Below are 25,261 nucleotides of genomic sequence, written 5' to 3' on the forward strand. Positions count from 1 at the left end.
CACGTGAGCAAAGCGACAAGGAAACTCGAAGCGTTGCGCTTCGAATTCTACACGCGTGTAATCATTATATGCAGTCCTGCAACAGCATCGGAAACAGGATATATATTATTAAACACGATGATCGGTGTGCAAACGTATTATACATATTCCATCGCGAAGAAAGAAGATCTGTGAACCCAGGCGTATGTATGTATATATATATATATATATATATATATAATAATATATATATATATAATAAGGATATTACAGGCAAGTCCGTTCGATTTATGTATCCTTGGTTAATAACCTGCGATGCAACGGTGCCGGTGAAAAGGTGCAGGCGATGCCAACATACGTGAGTCTTTTCATCGCGTAGGTACGTTACACGTGTATTATACATAAATACGTACGTACGAAGCTGATTGTGAGCTTTTACATGCGTCGATGAAGCTTGATGATGGCTAGGAAGTTGTTATACCCAGCGCAACTCATACCAGAGAAAGCCTTATAATATTATACATATAATAATATCGATGTAAATAATAATAATAATAATAATAATCCTACAACTAATGCTTCGCATGGGTTACAAAGTAAATGTGCATATTCATATTGTACATACGTATACATATGTATATACGAAAATGTTGTATTTGACATATGTTATATACATGCATAGATATGATGTAGAAGCTTGAAACGTGGAAAAAACACGGAGCATTGATGTAAATATAAATATAAAAGAAGAAATGTCAAGTTCGTTGACGCGGGTGTTTATACATACATGTAACGCATACAATATTCGTACGCACGCGTTATACAGGATTGTGTGAGTGTGCGGGTTCCGTTGGCGGAGAAATAATAATATGCCTATTTGCGGTGGCGGTGGCGTCTCATTATTATTATTACTATACCGTAATGTAGGCGTCGTGGTTTTCAGCTCACCGTCAAACGCGCCGTGTGATATTGTTGTTGTCGTTGTTGTCGTTTTTATTACTATCGTCATTATCTTGCTTAAACGGACTGTTAACAAAGTCAGAATTGTAAACTCGAGTCGAATTCGTGTGTAGTTTTCATAAGTTTGTCGTTTTTATGTACTATAAATACATTTATGCACACGTGAATAGTTATTGAAGATTATCTTTTATTTCGATTTCTCTAATCGTTGGTGGTACGGATAAGGAAAACCTTCGATCGATGATTTGCCTTCGTGAAATTTTGATCTTTCAGTCAAGTCAATTTATCGTTTTTGACTTGAAACGAAAAGAAAAAGAAAATAAAATAACATCGAAATTATAATGCATCTTACGCAACGATCGTAGAAAGAATGAACGTTTGAACGTTATACGTACTTATCTGTGTGTAATATACACGCGCACACACATTATGTTCATATATGTATAGGCGATAATCGCGTCCAGAGGAAGGAAGGAAAGATTTCGATCAGGGAAATGAATTTTCATTGCGTTCAATGAATAATTTTTCCCCCCATCTTATTTTCATTCGTGTACCTATAGCTCCGTGCCTTAAATCAAGGATACGATGAATTCGATTCATTCCCTTGAATTACACTGTCAAGCGAAATGAATTATTCGCCGTAATTCATGATACTTATGGTGATACTAAATGATGATACTCTAGTTTTCTACACGTTACAGAGTATTTAAACTTTGCAGAATCGAAACGAATCTCTTCTTGCACAATTATATATTATCCTCTTTTATCTTATTGTTAGTCGAAACTCTCGGATTACTTAAATTTCGAAGCAGTACGATTATCTCGAACAATTACATATCAATCTTAATGAAGAAATAATAAAAAAAAAAAATGTATCGATAATAAAATTCGGATCATTTTAAATTAATATTATTATTATTGTTGTTGTTGTTGTTGTTGTTGTTGTTGTTGTTGTTCTGTAACAGTCATTATACAACTGAAATCATTCTTTCACGATTGTTTCTGTACATTATAAATGTAATCTTGAAATGATTGAATACTTTCTTTCATACCGTCTGAAATACGATCCTCGTTTTCACATTTTAATATGAATATGATTCCCAGCTGATTTTATTGGCGATTCTGAACGCCCGTTAAATATTTGACTTAATGCTACGTGTATATAATATAATACTCCTGATTGACTGACAACTTCTTGGCTACTGGAGGATGATGCTCGTTTATACGTCCAACGCATTGAGCTGTAAGAGAGAGAGAGAGAGAGAGAGAGGTTAAGGAAACTAATTTTCGAGGTTCCCCTAACCAGTAGCGGTACGCCTCACTCGCATCGTCGTTTATATACATGGATACACACATATGTACCTGAGCTGCGTCAATTAATGCCAATGTCAAAAGCATGTTAACTAGTAATATTAATACATTGCGAGGTTCTAACCGACAGCTAACCACCGTTCTAAGGTAAACGAAAAGCAAGGATTATGTAATTCGCACTTGCCAAGCGCCTCACACTGACATCCATCCTCATCCTGAGACTCTCATCAACGTCGCGTCGCGTCGCGTCGCTTGGTCCAGATTACATATTATTATCGTATTCTCGGGATCTCGAAGGAGAGAATCGTTCCATTTACAGCCATTAATTATCATTCCGTATGAATCACTCGAGGTGAATTTCATGCTTCCTCACCCCGATGCCCGATATCATCTCTTTTAGGGTCGGCGGTCAGCCTCGGATTCTCGTTTTTGAGACGCCGCGTCGCGTCGGGATGCTCGGCGTCGGATTGACGCCGGCTTTGCAGGGCTTTGTATTCTCGGATACGCGTAGAAGGCACCTCGTTTTGCTTTGCTACAATTTATAAATTACGAGGGAAAAGTTTTTTTTACAAATCTAGAAACGTAATTCTGCGTATTCAGGAATCGATTTTACCGTATGTACTACAGGTATAAATTGGAAAGAAATATACATGTATATAAATCATGTTTACAAAATGTATCGGGACAACAAAAGATTTTCTAAAAATTAGGAAAAACAATATCTCTACCGAAAGAGACGAAAATCGAAAGCAGCAGATTTTTTTTTCCCATTCCTTTTGCGTCGGGTTATTTTACGAACGATGTAATATATTTGCTTGAAATTTTTGGCACGAGAAAAACAATTTTTCCCCAACTCTGTATACGTTTGTATTTTTGGTTTCAAGTCGTTCGCGGAATGAAAATTTCTACACGTACCTGCAGAAGTTCAAACACGTTGAACGTATAAATTTCGAGTAACTTTTTCGTGACTTTTCAGTTCGCACAGCGAGTACAGGAAACTGGGTTACAGGAGAAATACGTAGATTAACAAATTGTTTTTTTTCTCTCACTCTAAGATGCTGTAACAGGTATATATGAATATAATAAATCAATACTAGATGTATATTACAGCCTGTGAAAAAGCTATAATCTAGCGGCTGTCAGTTACGATAACACGAAAGCTGTTATGCGTTATCTTCCAAACGATCTCAGGGAACGTATCATAGAATTGTTATGACACGAGATGGAAAAAAAATCTCATCGCGTGGTCAGCAGTATCGATTTTCCTTTTTTTTCCTTTAACACAAGACACGGGTTTTCCCCCCCTGTTTGCAATATCTAAAACTTTTATAACAATTTATAATCATGCTTATACCAAGGCATTGAAATTATCATACTTTGATGAGACGTTGTTTACAAACCTCCAAGTATTTTATTAATGTGTAATATATCCACCCAAATGTTTCCTGCACAAATTGCCGGTGATTACGTCCCGGATACCGAACGCAGCTGAGAGTAAGGTACACAATTTTACCGAATGTAAACGCGCCCCGACTGTAAGAGAGCCGTAAAACTATCCCCCTTGGAAAGATATTTTTCGCACAGTTTATCTGCACGGATGCCTGCAATCTTGCCTCTAGCTCTTGACAGATCCGGCTGCAGGAAACTCTTCGAAATGTAAGCCGTTACACGTTATACGGTCCATAATGTTCGCAGATTTACGATCCCACCACCACATCTCAATTTGGCCGGATACCATTGTAATATACATGTACATGGGAAAACCAAACAGATCTTGCTTTTTTTGTCTTCATTTATTCCTGTGCATGGGTGTGTATACGTATGTATGGTAAGTTGCGACGCACGTCAGTTTCGTTTTACATCACATTGCATAATCCGGTGAAACGATGCACCGTGTGCTGAAGAATTCTTGTACAAGGTGCATGAACGAGTGGATTTTTATCCAACGATGTTTATTGTTAGTAAAAGGCAAGAGGTATTTCACCGAAGCGATCGAGGACGAATATCGTGCAAAATTATTTCGTAATCTCCGAAATCATACCGAAATCGGTAATACATATTAAAGTAAAATTCTACAACGGTAGTCGCGAAGGCGACGATTGGTTATAGTTGGGAGAAATTATTTAGGGTCACAGGAATCTCTTTGCAATCTTAAGAAATGATATGAAATCTTGGAAATTGTGAGGAAATCGCGCAATCAAATTACAATTTATTTGTCAAGTAACATCGTCTCGTGGAAGATTAAACAAAAGTCCGTAGGTGCCTGCGATGAAAAATTTTAAGAAAATTGAGAAAGACTGTTTTTTTTTTTTTTTTTTTTTCCATTGCATAATCAATGGTACTTACAGCCTTTTGCTTGTTTGTTTATAATTCCAGTATTTTCTATTTTTTACCGCACCTCGACTGTACCACTGAGGAAATAATTTATTTACCGCAAACAAACAAACGTACATTTGGACATGGCGAAACAAATCTTCTGCTATTATTATCAAATTTAAGTCGAGCCAAATACCGGTCGACAGAGTTTCGTCAACAGTTAAAAAATCACATTCGGCTCGACTAAGATTTGATAAAAAAATATACGAAACCCTTATTTCGCCTTATCGGAACGTAGGTTTTTCCAACACTCTTTTCGCGGTGTAAAATTGACGAAAAAATCACGGGAAAATTTAACGCTTGTGCAACGATAAATCGACGTCAAAGCCTTGTTTAACTAAAAAAGTAGAGCAAACCTCAGAAACTGATATCGCGTTGCAAGGGTCAGGCGTACCTCGTTCTTCGCAATTCCACCAACATTCAAATAATTTGTTGTTCCTTTATTTGTTCGTCAGGTGAGCCGGTGGGAGGCGCTGACCGGTGGCGACGGCGGCCATGCGCCCCGGTCCGCCATCAACGAGCTGCCGCAGGCCTCCCCGTCGTCGCCAGCCCCGGCTGATCGCAGCCTGCAGCTTTCGGGTGCTTTTGGCCCTTCTCCTCGCGGCCGCTCCCTCCCTCCTCGCCGACACCCCCCTTCAGCTTGCTCTGACGAGCGAGCAAAAGGTGCAGCCGAAGATCGCCGCGAGGGGTCCGCTCAACCTCACCGTCGGCTACCTCGCCGCCATCAAGGGTGAGCTCAGCGACCGCAAGGGGTTGGCCATTTCCGGCGCCATATCCATCGCCCTCGACGAGGTGAGTTTGCCTCGCTTTTCTTTTATTATTCAATTTATTTACTTATTTCCGCTCCATTCGCTATCACGCAACTTTGGTTTTCCATATGCGATGGGGTGTTTTTTAAAAAAAAAATTATTTGCGATTTTTCAACCTAGCATTTCGGTAAAAAGTTTCTTTTCGTCGAGAAAGAAAGGTTCTGGCAAATGATGAACTTTCTACGTTACTCGAATGATCACGCTCGGTTGATTATTCACTTTTACACGCTATTTTTTTTTTTTTTTTCTTTATTCATGTTGCGAAGAATTGAGAATACATTTTTTTTTTTAATACTTAGATCAATCATAATATCAATTTACGTTGCTAAGAAGATTCTTTTCATTGTTGATTCAATTTGATAACATAGACCAGTTATAATTTAATATGAACTTTTAGTTTAGGAGAATGAGATTCCCGGATGATATATTGTCGTTATGGATCAAGATCTTTGGGTGGAATATAAATGTTGGAAATGAAGTAATAATTGATGTGTTACAACGCGTTTCTTGGCAGATTCAAAAATGGGTTAAAAAAAAAAAAATTGTAAATGAAACGAACGCTCATCTTTTCATAGAGTATGAGTTTTTATTTTTCTTGCCCCGAACAAACTTTTTAGCGGGCACGACGGTGAAAAATCGTAAAATCGCGCGGGTGGTGTCACGTGACCGATTCAACAAGTTTTAACGAGAATCCAATCTCGTTCCTTTGCAAAAAGTCCATTAAAATTGAATTTTTTTGTGTCGCGCGCTCTTGTCAGCTAGGACCGATAAATTACCATATGAATTAATTACCCAATGATTTGCAAAATGTAAATTAAGCGGACGAATAATCTGCACAATATTCGTGCGGCCCTACGTTAGTATAGTCCATTTCCCGACAATGCCAATGATCCAAAGTTTTACGAAAGTATGAAATTGATTCTCGTTAAAACTCCTGAATCGATCACGTGACACCACACGCTTAAAACACCTTGGCTTGTAATTGTTATATAGGTGATGGGGGGGTGGGTTCTGCATATTTGCAATACGTAGAATTAAGTTGTTTAATCTTAGTCGTGTCGATACCTCAACCATCCAATTTATAATCATTCTCGCTGTATTAGATACACGATTAGCTGCAGCATAACACCTATACACTTTTTAACAACTCCGTGTTAATCAAACTTGAATCTAAATTTGCAAAAAATTATCACCGATTTGAAACGTGTTGTAGGAAAATTTTGGTCAAGTTTATTGTAAAACTGGTTCAGTGAACCATATTAACGTTTTTCTAATTATCAGTCAACAAGTCGTTATTACACGTGCAAATTTTCAACCATCCGTGATAAAAAAAAAAAGAAAAAAAAAGAAATCTCCCGGCGCAACGTGTGAAACGAATACAAGAATGTCGAGTAACGTTGAACGTACGTGCAATTCGTTTTAGAGCTCGACGATACGAAGTAGTTCAGTATTATTTATTCGGTTTTTAACCCAATATTCTATACGTTGATGAAATATTTCACGCCTTGTCGGTTTTCGATTGCTTACTAACAAGTATCTATACTCGTATATGTAGTATCTAATACCTGTTTATACAAATTTATTGCAAATGTTAGGTATAATGGGGGAAAAAAGATCACGGGCGGTAGAATATATGTATATATAACAGAGAGACGACTTTGGATGAGAGGGTACTAAAATATCGGATCTCTGTTTATCGACATGGTATCCTCAAGTGGCTCGTAAAAAAAAAAAAAGCAAAAACAGAAGAAAGAATGAAAGAAAGAATGAAAAAATACGTGAACGAGCTGAGCAATTCGATCGATTCCATCTTGTTGGTCAGAATAAGTAACTATACCCTAAAAATCTTCGGCCGGAATGAGTTTGTCTCTCGTATGCTACATCGATCACTCGTCTCGAAACTTTTCTTTTTTTTATCGTCCCCTCGACAGAAACTTTTGGGATTTTCTTTCGTCTCTCCGATGCTTTTACTCGGTTGTAGCGGAGATTGGCTATTACAACTTTCTACAATGTTAAATTCGTTCTTAGTTCGTCGTCACGTCGAAGTTAGAAAAACGTAATCGTAACGATTCTTGCCGCAGAAAAAACCGTTATTTCGCGATTTTGTAATTGTCTGAAATTCGGTATAACCGTAATAAAACAAAACACACTCGTATTTCGAAATCTTAGTTCCTTAAAGATAAATGTAAAATTATGAAAATAACGATTTTTATCTCCAATGTTTCGTCACGATAACGTTGCTGACTTCAAACTCGTGTTTCGTCAGCTATACGGGACAACCTTAAAGCGTGACAACGAAGGACGATCGTTGCGGAATCAGTCAGGTTACAAATTAATTAATATATAATATCGCGAGACAGGCGTTAATGATCTCAGGGTTCCTTTTTTTCTTTAATTCTCAATTGACGCACGCATATGAACGTTATTTTATCTCTGCAGCTTGTCTCGTCCGCATTCCCTTGACTCGTACCTTCCAGGTATAAAGTGTATAAGACAAAGGCACAACTCTACGCGCCTTTCCGTATGACCTGCAACTGCATACGAAGCGTCCTGCACTTGGAAAGTGCAGCCTGCAGCGCAACGTGCATGTATTGTTTTGTTGAATTAACGATTTGCGTAATAAAGCGCTTACATGTGCTCTGAGGCACGGTAATTTTTGCCGTCGTAAACCCGGATGCGAGTGCAGTTCTCGATCGTTTACGGCGGCGTTGGGGAATGAAAAAAATGATAGAAAGTGAAGGAGATCGAAAATAACGCTCGCGAATAATCACAAACGAAATGTTATAATTTTTCGACATCAATTCTCATCTATCTTTAATAAACTCTAATAAAAATGGTCGTTTCGGTGATTAAATTTATCCAATAAACCGTGTGTAAATGTTTCTTAACGCGCGAATGTGTAATTTGCATTTAAATGACTCCATTTTATCAAAAAATTGGCAAACATTCTAACCATTATCAAAATTGATCGGCGATTAGTTTGCTGTAATGTGTATATACTAATTTTATTTCGAGTGAAATCTTCGATTTGACTGTTAAAGCTGAAGATCGCCGATGAGATAAAATATATTACGTACCTATACCTACGGTATAATGTACTACAATCCTTGGCTATATTCTGAAGTACGGTTCTCTTGAAAATGATCATACAACCGATTAGGTGTGTTAAATACGACAAACCGTTCGTAATCTCGAGGCTTTTCCTCGTGTAATATAACTTATGCATGTCATATCTATAATGTATAAATAACACAACGGTGCAACTTATCAAATTTTAATTGACGCTTAACGAAAAGCTCGAGGCGATTTGATAAACAGCTTTGCAGGAATCGTCTGTATAAATAGAGAGATCCGTGGTGCGATAAATGTAACATGTATATATATATATGTGTGTGTGTATAATTAAACATAGGTATAAATACATCCGTAAACCGTGAAGGCAAGGACAATCGATGCGTAAAGAAGTGCCCGAAGGCATCGGAAGTTGTGTTTTTACAGTCCAGCTACACGCTGATTTCTTGACTGACTTCTTCTCGTCGATATTTGCTTCACGCCAGGCGGCGGATTTGACTCGACGCCTGTTCAACCTGGAGAATTTATATACGGTATACGTCTGATAATGCATGCGAAATAGATTATCGTATACGATCCGTAACCTCGCCAAGGAGATCTAGGATATACTTATGATCCAACGTACGTAATTTGATGAATTTATTTATTTGGCGCATCGATCAGCCGCAGAAATTATACTTACGATCCCGATTCAGGATATCCGCACGTTTTCATAAAACCAGATGAATCGAACTCGTGACACACACACACACACACACACACACACACACACACACACACACACACACACACACACACACGTAACGTGTGTGTATGGAAGATATAAACCTTCGTTTTTTATTTTTTATGCAATTTAGAGAGAAACGTAATTTAATCGAATATTCCCGACAATTTTGTATCATACATGATTATATGTATGTTACACGTGTCGGTTAAACAAACTTACGGTATGTAGCCAATATACGCTACTACTATCTCTCCAAGTGCAAAGAGAAGAATAGAGAGATTTGTTGTCGGGAGGCGAGTGATATTTATTTGACCTGGCCAAATATGATAATCAAATACGACGAAACGAGACGTACGTAAGTCTTATCGTGATCAAAGCAGGCATCGCGATATGAAAAAGGAGGAGAAAACGGAGAGAAAGTATGAAAATGAGAAAAACAATCCTCCCGACGGAATGAACTGTGATGGTAAATATTCCATTACACCGGAGCCGTGTAATTTAGCTTTGACCGTTTTATTGTTCAAGATTAAAAGTAGAATATAACTGCATCGCTTTATAAACTAATAATATCGTACACGTAACTTGGAATTACTTTTTTCCGCTATTAAATTGCATTGCGTGTATAATGCGAAGGAGAGATATTACTTTCTTAATCATCTTCTCTTCGCTCGGATTGATACTTCATTTTTAGGTAAATTCGGACGCCTGTAATTCTAACCAACGTATAAATAAAATCAGTCGGATAATAATTGGCTATAAAATTTCACAAACAATTTGTTGAACCGAACGCGTTTTCGATACAATTTGCCTAGGTATAATATACTTGTATCTATAAAATATAGACTCCGTGTATAAAATTGCCGCGGCTGCTGATCCTGCGAAAACTGCGCGAAAAAGTGAAGGATCCTCTTGTCGAGAATTCGCCAAGCCCGCCGAGAATAGATACGCGTAGGCATACCGTATACATGTAACAGAGCTATGTACGTATCGTCTCATCCGGTGCTATTACATTATCCGAACAGATTCTTCGGGTCAAGTGCAACCCGTAAAACATCGCGTTTCTCAAACCCGTCAGCAGCAAATAATGTATTGGCATACATGCGTACGTGTCTAAAAATATTTTCACACGGACACGCGACGACGGTTATAAATATTTATTATACACGTATAATATATTATACGAAAAATTTTCATACTCGCATTCATTATTATTCTGTAATATATGTATATTTATATATTATATGAGATATAACGAATTACAGGCTTGTAGTCGATTTTTGTTACAAGAGTTTCTTTTTTGATCGATGCCGATCGTCAGTTAGTTAGCGATAAAGCTGTGAACTGAAATTTTACTCTCTAATGAACGTGCGAACGAGAAGGTGGAGGAGGCTGCTGCTGGCGTTGGCTTTTCGGTGTTGCTGATGAATTCGAAAATAGAAATTTCAACGTTGGTATAGGTATAGAACAACCGCGGATACTTTGACGGCCAAAAATTGTACGGTATTTGAACAGCTTACGAGCCGGTGTAACGTGGGGAACAACGAAGAGGGTCGAATTTCTTTTCAATCGACTTCCCGCTTATCTGTTTTTGGAGAAAAAAAAACACGGAAGTTACCGTGTAATCACCCCGAAAGTTGAAAGTTGAGTTTTAACTAGATCTCGACGTTTCAAGATCTAGAGAATCACCTCCACTCCGGATGGACGTTCGCGTGTGTTTGCGATGAATGAGATCAATTTTTTCTATTCGAATAAAATTCTTTCCGCTATACGTTGAAATAATCTGTCACATAAAAAGCTTTGCTTAGAATACATGAAATAGTTTTAACGTAAAGCGAGTTTTGTACACAATATCAAGACGTCTGGCGCGTCTTGAAGATGAACGAGATTCATTCTCCTGACATACGACTCACGGACTCTGAAACTACACGTATTATTATTCTTTCCGTCCCTGTGCAACTTAAATATTTAACAATATACATACCTGTAATTTATATTGTTCCGAAATTCATTTCACTCACCGTATTGCACACGTGTGTAGATACATATATTTATATATATGTATATATATATATATATATATATATATATGTATATTAATAGGCACGTCACGCGTAGAAGATAAATTCCTATTAAGCAGGCGGGCATTATTTGTCTTGTTTGATTTTATTCATGCGACGACAGCCGCGGCCTTTTAAATCTCGGCTGTATATCTGTACCGAATCCGAAATTTCTAGGCATAAACATGTGTCTTTATTTCATACAGTTCCACCAGCATTGAGGCTGAGGCCCACATTTCGGACCTGCGTAAATTGCTTTTCGCGGTGTGGTTATACAAATTTTTCACTCCTCGCGTCCGCAGAGAGCCGGAGAGGTCAGCCGTGTATCCGATTCTTTGGCTTCGATCATACGTTGAATCAGGAATATTTTACGAGGATACAGATTCGCAATGTACGTTACATACATCGTCATGCATACTGGGAAGGCGGCGATAAAATCTACAGCCTATATATTCAGCATCGCGCTAATCGATTATTCGCCTCTCGGGATTACGCGCAACTGTGCAAAACTAAACGCGGCGGCGATCTTTTTTTTTTTTTTTTTATTTTTTTATTTTGTTGCCAATCTAATCACGCTTCGACGCCAGACACATACGTATCATGTATCGTTCTTTCGCATAAAAATTTCTGTATTCCTTCTCTCTACCACGTATCACTGTCGCGTGAATCGTTTAACATTAACTTAATTTTTAAACGCGTACATTTGGTTCGATTTGAATATTTCTTACCAGCGATGCTTTTTTAATAATAGCGGGAAATGAAAGAATTCATACAACGTTCAAGTTTTCACAAGTTTCAACTCCCGTGCCAGCTGCTGTATAAAGATCATGAAGTTGGAGGAGGTATTCATATGTCGACAGTAGTATAATAATATTATAACGTAAAAACGGAAAATTTACGGAATATTTCGTCGTTGTAGATCTTATTTATTTAAAAAAAAATTTTTTTTTTTTTTTTCTATTATTCTTCTTCCAATATATTCGGAATACACACACGCCTCGTAATTTTCATCGGACAACGTCTTTTTTTGTTTGTTTCTATTTTTGTATATTTTCTCTCTTCTTTTCTGTAACGACGATTACAAAGTTTAAGCGACTGTTTTATTTGATTTTCTGCGGGCAGCTGATATTTGCAAAAACATTAACAAATGATCAAACCAAGGAGTATTTTACATTGAATGTAATTCATCCCATCAGCTTTGCCTGTTCAACAGAATCGGAATCGAATGAAATCGCACGACTTTGCTTTCATTTAATTAAACACGCTGCAACTGCGAAGAATTTAATTAAATGACACTATCGAACGCGATGCGGTAAATTTTTTAATCAGCAGTCGTTTATTACACGCAGCTTGGTCGTCGATGAAAATTCCTACCGCAACTCCATTGATAAAAAAGGTGCTCAATATATTTACCATGCATACAATGCGCGTCCTTTGACGAGTCATTTTTTCCTTCCACTTTTTTTCCTCCTCGTTCTCTTTGAATTAGCGTATTACTCGAGCAATGAATAATCGCAACGGTATTGTCATATTATATTACAGCCGCCGCATTCAAGCCGTTATTGTAACATACCAACCGAATTGCAATATCAAAGCTGCGATACGGTTACATATGTAATACATACCTTTACATTTTTCACACAACTCTGAGAGTTTACTCGAAATCCTTATTCTTGCTTCGTCGAGATTGAAATTCTCTCGTATAATCGTACATTACATACACGGGCACTAATTGTAATTATTAAAATAACAAAGTAATCATTGTTCTGAAATGATATAGCAATTTCTTTCTTCGATGTATAATCAAAAATCAAAATGCAATCAACGTAGATCAGACGTATTTCAAATTTTATGTTAAAAAATTCAGTAGGTGCCTACGGCAAAATCGCGCGATAACGAATCGATTGCAAGTAATCATTGAAATGACGCAACGAACGTTTCCTCAAATTTCAGATAAATTCGGATGATAATATTTTGCCGAACGTAACGCTGGTGATGCGATGGAAGGACACACGCGGCGACACGGTGGACGCAACTCGGGCGATGATCGACATGATCTGCGACGGTGTTGTCGCCTTCTTTGGCCCGGAGGGATCCTGTTACGTCGAGGCAATCGTCGCCCAATCTCGGAACATACCGATGATAAGCTACGTAAGTGCAATACTCAACGTTTTCGTTAACTTGTAAAATTGTTTGTCGCAGATATCATTCTTGAACACGCGACGGAAAACACTTTGGCACTTTTCCATATTTTTCTATTTTTTTCTCCCTCTTTTGGGAGAAATTTCTTCAAAAATTTACTCGACTTGGTGCATTTCACATCCATCGTTATAAGTATACATTTTTGTTACCCTTTTATCTCTGTAACTGGTTTTCACGATATTATTATTGTTAATATTTTTACTCCTAATTGCATTATACTATGTAATTTCATCAAATATCCCTTCGCCATGGATTTTCCGCAACGCCGAATTTCGAGCGTTGATTATCTGCGTCTAATCCGTAGTCGGAAATCATACGATATTACAAGGTGCGAGGTCCACGCGGTGCTCCTGCGGACCTCGCAAACTGGTGGAATTCCTGATACGCAATTATCCCGGCATGTCCCGGGGACAAAAACGTCCGCTGATCGAGATGTCGGGGAATCACTCGCCTCCGTCCGCCCACGCACTCTTGCTTCGTTACAACAGCTCATTTTTATTATACTTTTTTTTTTCCATTTTATTTTCAAGTCGAAGGATTTTTGTTACAGGTCGTTTAAACATTTTCTTCTATTTTCGTATCCTGCTACTTTTAGTTTGTCTTTACCTGTTTCAAAACTACGCCATCTCGCGCTGAATAAGTGCACTTTAAAACGAGCGATCAGTCGCATAAAATGCTCAGAATCACGGGAGATATTTAAATGTAAAAAAAAAACTGTACCTCACATTACATATACGATTGAAAAAATCGAACGACGTAAGTGTAGCGTGTTAGGCGTTTGTGTAATTAATTAATTATTGATGCACGGAGTGAAGAAACAACAATTGAAAAAACAAACCATTTTTTTTTTTTCATCCAAGCAACATCCGTCACGTGTGAGTGAATTATTATTATCTTTTCACGTACAAACCTTCATAGTTATAATACGCGAGAAAGAAAAACTGAAGATGCCAAATTTTTTTCTCCTCTTCTTTTTTTCTTGTCGGATACTTTTTTTTTTTTTTTTATCTACTCCAGGCTGCGATGTAACGTATAAATGCGACGATTCATTCAACGAAAATATAACCTCGGAGTGATTTATCGCGCGATTTGTATAGCTTAAAACGTTTACCTATCACATCTGTCCAAATATCATAATCTTGCTCTCCGTATCGTTGCAGAATAATAATAATAATAATAATAATAATAATAATAATAATAATAATAATAATAATAATAATAATAATAATGACAATAGTAACAAACGGATTCTTGTCTTGGCCACCGTGCAAGTGGTATAGTTCATTAATGAAAAGTAGTAAAATCCTCTCAAGGTGAACTTTTTCGCGCTAATTAAAAAAAAAACAATCTTTTCTCGTCGCCATGCTTTTCGTTTTAGGTTATTATTCGTTGTTCCCTTTTTTTTTCTCATCTCAGCTCGACGTTTTTTTCTGTCTTCTCACTCACCCCTACCTCAAACTCGAAGATTTAATCCTTCTTTAAAAAAAAAAAACTAAATAAATATCCCTAGTATTCGGTGAGTCAAGTAAAGTAGCTGTCAAATTCTTGGACTCGTGTGATAAATATATTTTTCGTCGTTGGAAAAATCGAGAAGAATCAACAGACAGCCGTTCGAACATAAAATAGTTTGAAAAATGTTCGAATGTAGCGATTTGAAAAAAAAAAAAAACTAAAAAAAAAAAAATTCCCTCCGATAACCGAGAATAAATAAAATGTGTAAGAATATCATCGTACCGATGTGCGTGATAAATCGTCGCCGATTTTCATACCTTTGAAATTTTTTCACCAACCAGGAAAGATCGCGGTTGTTCGTTGTAATTATACTCGCGGAATTTTTTCAACAAACACCGTGCGTAATCGGTATCACGAATCGTTGGTAGTGTAAGACTGCAATTGTTTAAAACACAGCGGTCAATTGCCTGCGGCGGATGGACGATGACGACGATGACGATGACGACGATACGGCTTCTGCCGTTCAGTTATTAGCAAACACTCGGTACACGCGTTATGGTATCCGCAAACACAATGCATGAGCATGTGGTATAATAAAAGCTTCGCGTATGAGGTATCGCTGCAGTTATCGCGCGGTTCTCTCTTTCTCTCGCTCTCTCTCTCTCTCTTTCTCTCGACTGCCAACTGCCTCGATCACGACAGTCGGCCCCCGTCAATGAACCGTTGACAGCTGCAGACGGCAGTACGACAGCACGGAAAGCTCGACGATCAATCAAATAATGATTAAAAAATTTCCATACATATTTCTACTCTGTGTTTAATAAGGGAATTCAATCAACAATATTTATTCAGCACACGGACGTAAGTTCGAAAATAATGTTAGATGTACCCGGTGTTGCACTGAAAACGAGCGCATTTTTAGATATTAACGACAAACGCAACGTGAATCATCATTCGTGCGATTTTTTTTGTCTTCTATCCGTTCGGGAAAGCCGGAAATACCAGGCTACCTATCATCGTGTAATTAGTCGGATGCACAGCCTGCGACTACCTTGGTATTTACAGCGGAATTTCTTTACGGTTGGTACGTGGAGAAGCCTGGAAACATTTGTGAGCGTATATATCGTGAGATGTTGAGATGTTTTCAAAACCTTGTCATAAATTTCTCCCGAATTCGGATGAAATGTTTGAAGAAAAAAAAAAGAAAAAAAAAAGAAACGCATTGAAAACCGTTCAAATTTTGAAAACGCATGTCGGGTATATGGCTGCGAGAAAGCAAGTGCCGACGATTCTTTCTTCGACCGAGAATCACAATCACCGGCAGGCGATACGTATCTCGATGGAAAAATCGACGAACGCGATGAATCGCGATAAGAAAGCAGCTGGTTTTTATAATCCTGACGAACCTCGAAGCGAAATTGCTAAGGTAGGTAAGTACCTACACCTCACCTTGGCAGCGCAACTTTGGCCACAACACACACGCGGGCGATACCTGAAATATGAGAATGGAACAATATTATTTTATCGACAAGGCATTTGCATTAAAATTGCTGATTCTCCTGACCTTCGGGGATGGCTATTTATAGCCAGGCTTGCTGTGTGTTGGCTGTGATGCCCCACGCAGCGGGCACTTACCTGGTCCGGTCGGTCCCTCCTGGTCCCCTGGCGTGGTCTGCCCGCCTGCCTGGCTGGCAGGGCCTTACGGACGGCCAGATGCTCGCCGGGCCCGATCCTTCCTTCCAGATCGCGGAAAGCCACGCCGAGCCTCGTGCTTGCTTCGAAACGCGGTTTCTAACGATTTTATTTACCCCGCAATGCCTGCCGTCCAATTATAATCACGCGCGATTATTAAGCTTGACGCAAAGATTTCGCCGGATCTCGTTTCGTCAGGTTCTTCTAATGCGCCGAATATAGAAACGTGATATCTTGTACTCTCAATGCACAAGAGATTCCGAATATCGGGATTAGACAAATTTTCTCAAGTGATGAAATATTGTCCGTCTCATCGCTCAGATATCTTGTTTATCTATACAAGTTGCAAGTACGTCGAAGTGATTTTAATTTGAAGCTAGTTCTTGTTGTAGGTATATAGCTACAGTCTGATTATCGCAAGTAAATAAGTATTTTGTCCCGTCAATCAAGCGCCGACAAGTTAAAGAAAAATGTCTCATCGTGTACCGTATATATATGTACGACGTAGATGAAAATAAACTGTTCCTATTAATACACATCGTACGCAGAAATGTACATAACGTTTTGGAATTTTTTCAAGTCACGTAAAGCTCGGATGATGAAATATTGTGATGAAACCGGCTTACAGGCGGCGGCGGGATGTCGGGTATTATTTTCTAATCATCTGCATCCCGGTAAAAAAAAAAAAAAAAAAAGAGAAAGTTTTGCTCGGAATACGAATTGGTTTTGCGCACATAATGTATACATACCTAAAAAAAAAAAAAAAAAAACACGTTGTCATCAGACGCGTAAGAAAATTGTATAATGTTCTCTACGGTGCCGAAGATCAAAACTAGCGGTAAAAAAATAAATAAATAAATTGAGATGCGCCGTAAAGTTCACATATTACCGTTTTCGTTAGCCTGATGTGTTTAAATTTGATTCCGTTTTTTTTTTTATTCTTATTTTTTTTTTTTTTCTCAGATCATACTTTTAGCACTTGCTGCATATTTGCTACCGAATGAAAGAAAGGAGTTTGCATGTTTAATAATAGAACTGCAGACTTGCAATTCGGAGAGACTGCATCTTTGAACTCTGCAGGGTAAAACGTTACAACTCTGCCCGCCGTACGCACCGATATTTTACTCGAGTGTCGCAATTTCATTTGCAAAAATTATCCGTGACGTGACAATCTCGGCGATGGATTAAATACACATGTTTGCCCCAACGTATTTGCGTCGCTCGTTTTGTACGGTTGAAATGACTTGCTCACTTCCGGTAGGGATTTATACTCCGCGGCGTGAAAGGAAGGAGAGAGACGGAACTAGAAGAGAGAAATGGAGGAGGAAAGAAACTCTCGGGGAAGTCTAGACTTTTGTGATAAAGAGAACATAATATTATACGAGCGTATCTTTGAGTACAAACTACCTTGCACACAACTTGTTTAAATATAGAAATTTCGAGGAAAACAAAATTTACGAAGATGACGTTTTTCTACATGTAGTTATACGTTGTACGTGACGAAAAAATTCTGTGCAGTCTTGCTTTTATATACGTATGTTTTACAACATGCTACACTGTTTTCCATTTCGTTCGTGTGACGCAAATTCGCTCTCGGAAAAAAACCAATTGTAGTCAAATAAACAGATTCACCGTAAAAATGTTAATCACTTTGTTTATATACACATATCGCGATATTTCGCGTAAAAAATTGACGAAAAATATTTCCCAAAAATTTAGAATCCAATCGTTTATATACGTGACTGTTAGTGTTTGTAAAAAATTGTGTTTCACGTTTTGATGACATCATATTTTCGAGATATTTAATTTTAACGAAATGTATTTTGGGTTTAAATTTTTTTTATCAAGTTTAAATCCAAAAAAAAAAAATCCAACAATATTTCTCAAGAAAAATACGAAGTATCGTGCACGAAACACGTCGTCAAGTTTACGTAAATCAAAGTTGGATCAATAGTGCCGTAAATTCAGTGTAAGCAAATATCTAGAAAAATTTCCTTCTTCGTCGTTCACGACTATGTAAAAAATGAAAAATTTACGGCTCGCAATAGCTAAAGGGGGGAAAAAATGGTTAACGTCGGTTTCGAGTTGCCCGGGCGATTCGACGTAGCGAATACACAGCAATATTACGAATTCAATGGAGTGTGCGAATCCGTATTACGTTAGGAAACCGTTCCGGAACGTATCGATGGTAGATTTATGGGCGAGGACCACCGATCTACACGCGATCTAGAAATACCGATTCCGGTTGCCAGTCTTCTGCGAAAAGATACAAGATGAGGAGAAGAAGCGGACCGAAGCCCCGATTTTCGGGCATATCACGCGTTGCGTCTTCATCACGCGTGATGCTTTGTCCATACATTCGTACACACATACGCCCATACGCACCTATACTCCTCTGCAACAGCAGAAGCGGACGGATGATGATGACTGGTGATTTTGCGGACGACGAGGTCGGGGACAATTTGTCACAAAAAGCTTCCATTCCCGTTTGCTCGAGGTGTTGGTGGTTATACGTGTCTTCAACGACGAAAATAGTTGCGTTATAACTAAATCGCTTGTTAGCCTAATGTCCTACACGAATCACGTTCTCCCTCTGCGACTCGCATATTCCGTACGGCTCAATCTACGCGGAAAAGTATACCGTGCTTGTGTAATACAGGAACGTCCGATCTCTTCTCGTTTTCGCGAGACACGACTGGTAACTAGGAGTCGTCGAATCGTCGGGTGGGCGGAAAGAAGAAAGATAAAAAAAAAAGAAAAGAACGAAATCTATCCCACTTTCGGAACACAATCTTTAACTTATCGTCCGTCATTCGTGTAACCGTTATGGCACTGTTATGTACCACCACCCCTTCTCTTATAATCTAGCAAACGCGTCACTCTCGTTGCAGCGATGATCGGTCGATGTATTTCTGCGCACCGCAGCGGCCGGATGCATCATGTATGAATGTAAATTCGTGATTTGAAAAAGAAAATGAGTGCACTTACGTGCGAATAAATTTAAATAAATATTTGGGTGCCGGAGAAGGACAGAGGGAGAAAAGAGACAAACGGTTCAAAGGTTGGACTGCACCTTCGTGCACTGCTGCTGCAGTTACACACGAGAAGATTGCGGTATCTCAGCGTATTTTCAGATTATTCTATGAAAAGGTGGTTCTTATCCAAAATCAAATTTGCGAAATGAGGAGCCGGTCCGGTCTAAAAACGTCATTATCGTTCCGTCCTAAAAGTTATTATGTACCAGTTCAAGGCAGTTTCGTGAGCTGTTTGACGGTGTGAATGTCGAACCGCGTCGTCTGTCCTCCATGCCGGAGTCTAAAAGTTTGGAGAATTGATATTTACCGTGCACCATTTATGACAGTCTCGAGCGACAATTATGCAGTAATAAGTAGGTAGAAAAAAGAAAAAAGAAAAATGAAAAAAGAAGAATGGTAACTGATTGATGTGTATGCCGCATACGGGTTTAATTTTAAGATGAGAATACGACTCGAAATTTGATGTCACTGGGGGGAGGGATTGCAGACGTTTAAAGAAGGCGACGTGATGCGGGCAGTTGGTGATTCAAATTGTATAAGGCAGAGTGAGAGAGAGAGAGAGAGAGTTTGGGTCAAATTCATAAAGTTGTTCGTAAAGAAATTGAAATTAAAAGGACGGGAACAGGGCCGATGAGTGTGCAGCGTGTAACTTCATTCGGTATAATCGAGAAGATAATTTGAGTGCGTGTGAGCAAATGAGGACCGGCACCACCGCCATCGTCGTATCAATTTGTTGGTTCGCGCAGTGTCAACTTAAAGTCAGGTTCTAAGTACATTGTATACATGTATATCATCATAAACTCACTAATTCGTTCTCCATCCATCTAGTATTTAAATCGAGGATGAGGATCAACAGCGGAGAGGAAAAAGAAAGGTTGCGACGAATAGTCGATTGGATGTGAATTGGATGGAGGTAAAGGGGATGCAACGATGCAGGGGAACAAAGGAAGGAGGAAAAATTAACTTCGCGGCTTCTTTCCTTAATTTGCGACAGCGAAATGGGGGGGCGCGTTGTATTAAACGTAGAGGACGTTGCTTTTATCGTTTCGTCCTCAGATAACATTCCGAGAACTTTATAACTATACATACTCGGATGACGTCGCTTCGAGAGACGTACCAAACCGGATTTCTAATTTTCACCGTCTCTTCTCCGGTATCTCCTGCTCCCTTTTCTCTCTTTCTGCTTCTCAAATTAACCTCCGTGCACAGCATCGGCTCATCATCATTTGCACGAATTCCGCTTCTTCTTGTTCCTACGGTGGATATGGTGGAACCGTGAAGATGTTCTGCGTTTTTACCAAAAAAAAAAGAAAAAAAAAAAGATCCTCATCAACGTCTATCACAGTGACAACATTGTACCTCATTTGACGGCTGTCCAAAATGGAGGAACGTAGTCATTTTGCATACTACAGATTCAACGAAGACTGCGAAACCGTTTGGCCGAGTCGACGATACGACGGTAATTGATTTATGTAATCGGATCGACGTATCCGGTGACTCGGTTCTGCAACGATTTCTCATCAACGGTTTCAACGGTTTCTTTAACGACAAATTTATTTTCGCGTACTCGGACCGAGCTGCGTGATCATTATTGAAAACTTGATCCCACCGCGACGTCAAGCATCGCTGATCGCTAAACGCGCCTTTTCGTCCCACACGTTGCTTTGACTGTGGGTGAAAGCTGCGCCACCGCCACCTGTCGGTATCGAGACGAACTTTGCCGTCGACCGATCGCGTTCCTCAGCCAAGATTGATGTAATAATTCGCGAGTACCATCGGACAAACGTTTCTAGCAAAATCACGGTTCCAGTTTCGAAAAGTCATATTCCGCACACATCGCTACACCGCACAAAGACGGATACCGGAGTCTTGAAGTCGGTGTGTTTCAGGGTTACGCAACCTGTTGAACGACTCGACTCGTTTCTCAGGCATCGCCTAAACCTAAACCGATAGCCGCGGGGTGTTTCGGCAGGAGGTCGCGATTGTCACGTTCACGGCCTCCGCCTTCCTCGTCCTCGTCCTCGACGTTGATCGACGAAGAGCAGAGTCACTCGATCTTCCAGCCTGCCTGCTGCCTCCTCCTCGTTATTTAAGCGTTCAAGGATACGCCGAGAGCTCTACTGGCACTATAGTATATACGGCTTATACACTAACTGCCCGTGTTTATCGCGCCTATATTTAGACCACGACTCCACGATTGCTCGCCAACCGACCGAACGAACGAACGAACGAACGAACGACCCGACTTGTGTATTTCTGTGTGTGTGTGTGTGTGTGTGTAGCTATATATATGTTAAACTCGACCGCTGCATGTATATGTGTATATATATATATATACTCGACACGAGACTCCGGAGCCCTCGAGGAGCCCAACTTTTTGGTACTTGAACCGGATGCTGGGCTGCTGCTAAGAGAGGATCTTTCAGTTTTCGCACTCGAATCAAGTCGGCGTGACGTCAAACCGAGTTCCTGCATCGAAAGGTGGCCTCGAATGGAAATTTCACAAGTATAAATCAGGGAAACGCAACGTCATGCCAACGCAATTACGTTGCCCACCTGCGAAAGATTTTTACAATTCGCGTTACACTTACATTGTAGAGAATTTCGTCTCGAGCTTCGAGGCGAAACGATCGGTAACGCAGTTGGGTTTTTGATTGTGGAAAATTTCCAGAGAGTCCGAAACGTCGGGATCACCGTTTTTTGTGACCACCCTGTGGACCATGTGCACCGATCTACGTCCCCCACTCCCACCGTACAGCATCGCTGCATCGCTTGCAGCACGTCTCGGGAGAGCCTTAAGTCTGTGATCGTGTATGCACCGGGTGTCCGTGAATTAGCGACTCGATACATCACGGCAATCAGGCATAAAGCGGTCCAAGTTTAAACGATCGTTGAAATCTTGCAAACGATGTCTGTCTACATTAGTGATTCTTGTTAACTCTGTGTCTTTCTCGTTGATAATTATACTTTTTGTCACTGTGAGACAGCGTCAGGCTGTACGTCGTACGCCTAACCGAGAATTAAAAAATTAAAAAAAAAAAAACGATTACGAAATTGCGGCGTACACAGTTTATTGTTACGTACGTTATATTTATAGCTTAATATTTCGGTGACTCGGTTGGATCAGAGACACAGTGATCCGTAATTAGAACGGAGATTTAAAAATTTGACACCTCGCGTACCAAGCGAGTCTTATAATTAGATCTAATAAAAAGTCAAGTGTTACGAAACGGCGTAGGTGTAGGATAGGAGGCCCTTTTTTACGGGCTCGGTTTCATTAGCGTGCATGGTGTAAAACACGGAATATGCATAAGGTACACACGGGTGTATAAATATACTCTGCACTTATGCACACGCCTTGTCGTCTATATATAGAAGACGCGGGGCGACGACGCCTGCAACGAGATCGACCGACTGTATGTATGCCCCCTTTGTCTGCACGTTTTTTTCCGTCCGCGTGTATAAGCTGCTGTGCAACGCGTGCGAACATGTGGAATTCACGTATTTATGCATATGCCTCCGTTGTACAGAGCGATTCAAGTACGATTGTTGATTATTTTTATACAGCTGTAGCGGTATCTCCCAGCTATCGAATTCCGAACACCCAGCAACGTACATATGTATTATACACATTTTCCTTTGAAGACATTTTTTATTTTTTTGTATTCACAGACCGAAGGAGCGAACGTTTATAACTGCAATTTGTGGGTTATATTTATACAGGTAACGAGGATTGAAACGACACTGTAGAATGAAGAGTAGTTTTTACACTATTTAGGACAATGCTCGGGTCAAGCTTTTTTTTTTTTCCTTATACATTCATTCGCAACATTGTTCAGTTGTCATTTTTCTTTTTTTCCTTTCTATTTTCGGCAATATCTAGGTCGTTGATTTGGTAATTGTTGACACCTTTTGGCCACTGAGCTTTGTAACTTATCATTTGACCATCTCGAGTACAGTTCTCGGAAAATTTTTCAATTCGAATCTATTATACCGTAACCCAACGAAATTTTTTTAATATTTTCTTTCGCCTTTGAAAGTGTATTTTGACGAATATAAAGGAAGAAAACTTTCCGTCACACCTATCTTCTCGATTTGCTCGATAAAAATTCACCTGTCACGATTTTTTCCAATTTGATGTATACGTTACAATTATTGTTGCATATACGTGACGAGATGCAGACGCAGAGTAGAAAAGATGCAGATATTTTGTGAGAAAAGTACGGGAAGGGGAGAAATTTTCGTTTCTCCGAAGTAAGGTAAAATCAAAATTGTGCGTATTTACCTTTATAATATATATAATTATTTTTCGCCATAGGTCTGACGGACCTGTTGGAATTTTTCGAAATTTTTCATTCAACTATATAATTGCACAAATTATGTGAAGAGACACGAATAGAAGAAGAGTTATAATATTAATAGATCGAGGGAAAAAATTAAGGTTGAAAAGAAAGAAACGAATAAAAAAAAAAAAAGGTGCGTGATCTTGAACGTATTTACAAATTGCCTTGCCTTGCTTCGCAGCACTTTCAGTAATTTACGCCAACATTAGCCGGCACCGAATTCAGCCTCGAATGCGATTTACGAAACGCCCCTGTAGCAAGGAATGCAGTACGAGCAACGTTCAGTTTTGATGGATTACGTGCGATGTTTTATTTTTTTTTTTTTATATTTCTTAAGCGCATTACTAGCCGCCATTTGAAAACTGGATAATTCGTCGCATACCCGCCGCATTTTTTCTTGACGCAGCTATTAATTTCTGCACGCCGCCTCAGCTCCGCGATGTAGATTATAATTAAAGGCTGCATCAACTGCACTCGGTATACATAGGTATACGTACTAGAAATTTTATCGTTGCCCGCAACGCGAGCTTGTTTATTTAAACAAAGGAATGCGCGATCCGACCGTAACGACGCGATTAATACGAAGAGCTGTGTATTGAATTAATTAGAGTAGTGCCGCTCCTCGAGTCGACGACAACTAAACCGCAGTCAACCGCTTGCAGTTATAGAATCGCGGCGCTAAACTCGGCAGGCCAATTATGAAATCTGACGTTTTATTACATATGTACACGTACGTGTACATATATGCGAAACTTAATGCAGCAGTTGCGCATTTTTCGCATACTTCGCGACTGCGATAATTCGAGTCCGAGAGACTCGGCGAGGTCTCTATGCGAAAATAAAGTTTTAATTCGGTTGAAATTTGTCGTTCGATCAATCAACCAGTCGCCCTGACAGCGATAGGTTTCTTCCGTGTAAGCTAGTCAACAATGTATTACGGTTGTAACTATACCGGTTGTATAATAAGTTGCATTATACGTAAAGTTCCGCAACGCCACTTAACGCGTACAAGTTATTCTATTTCGTGTTTCGCCATTCAAGGATATACATTACAACCGCGGTGAGACTATCGCTATTTGTCTGATATTTCTATAAATAGAATCTGTTGATTTATGAATAAACGAAAGCAGCATGCCTTTGCCGCCCGTGTGCGCTGCCGTATACGCAACATGCCGCTTCTGCGTGTCGAACACGCGCCCGTGTATAAACGGGACGTGAAATACGTTTCCTTGTGTGCAACGTGTGT

The 25,261-nt window shown here is 39.4% G+C and overlaps 1 protein-coding gene across 3 annotated transcripts in view; it reads left to right on the forward strand.

Annotated features, from left to right (window-relative positions):
• Window positions 1-25,261, forward strand: part of LOC124296965 (receptor-type guanylate cyclase Gyc76C-like) — a 57,507-nt gene that overhangs the window by 16,307 nt on the left and 15,939 nt on the right. For all 3 annotated transcript variants that reach the window (XM_046747468.1, XM_046747467.1, XM_046747470.1), the window contains exons 4-5: window positions 5,082-5,418; window positions 13,245-13,442. In XM_046747468.1, the coding sequence (XP_046603424.1) occupies window positions 5,122-5,418; window positions 13,245-13,442 (495 nt within the window). In that variant the 5' untranslated portion in view covers window positions 5,082-5,121. The remainder of the gene's footprint in view (window positions 1-5,081; window positions 5,419-13,244; window positions 13,443-25,261) is intronic.

Source organism: Neodiprion virginianus, chromosome 2 (assembly GCF_021901495.1).
Source record: "Neodiprion virginianus isolate iyNeoVirg1 chromosome 2, iyNeoVirg1.1, whole genome shotgun sequence".
In the NCBI taxonomy this organism is placed as follows: domain Eukaryota; kingdom Metazoa; phylum Arthropoda; class Insecta; order Hymenoptera; family Diprionidae; genus Neodiprion; species Neodiprion virginianus.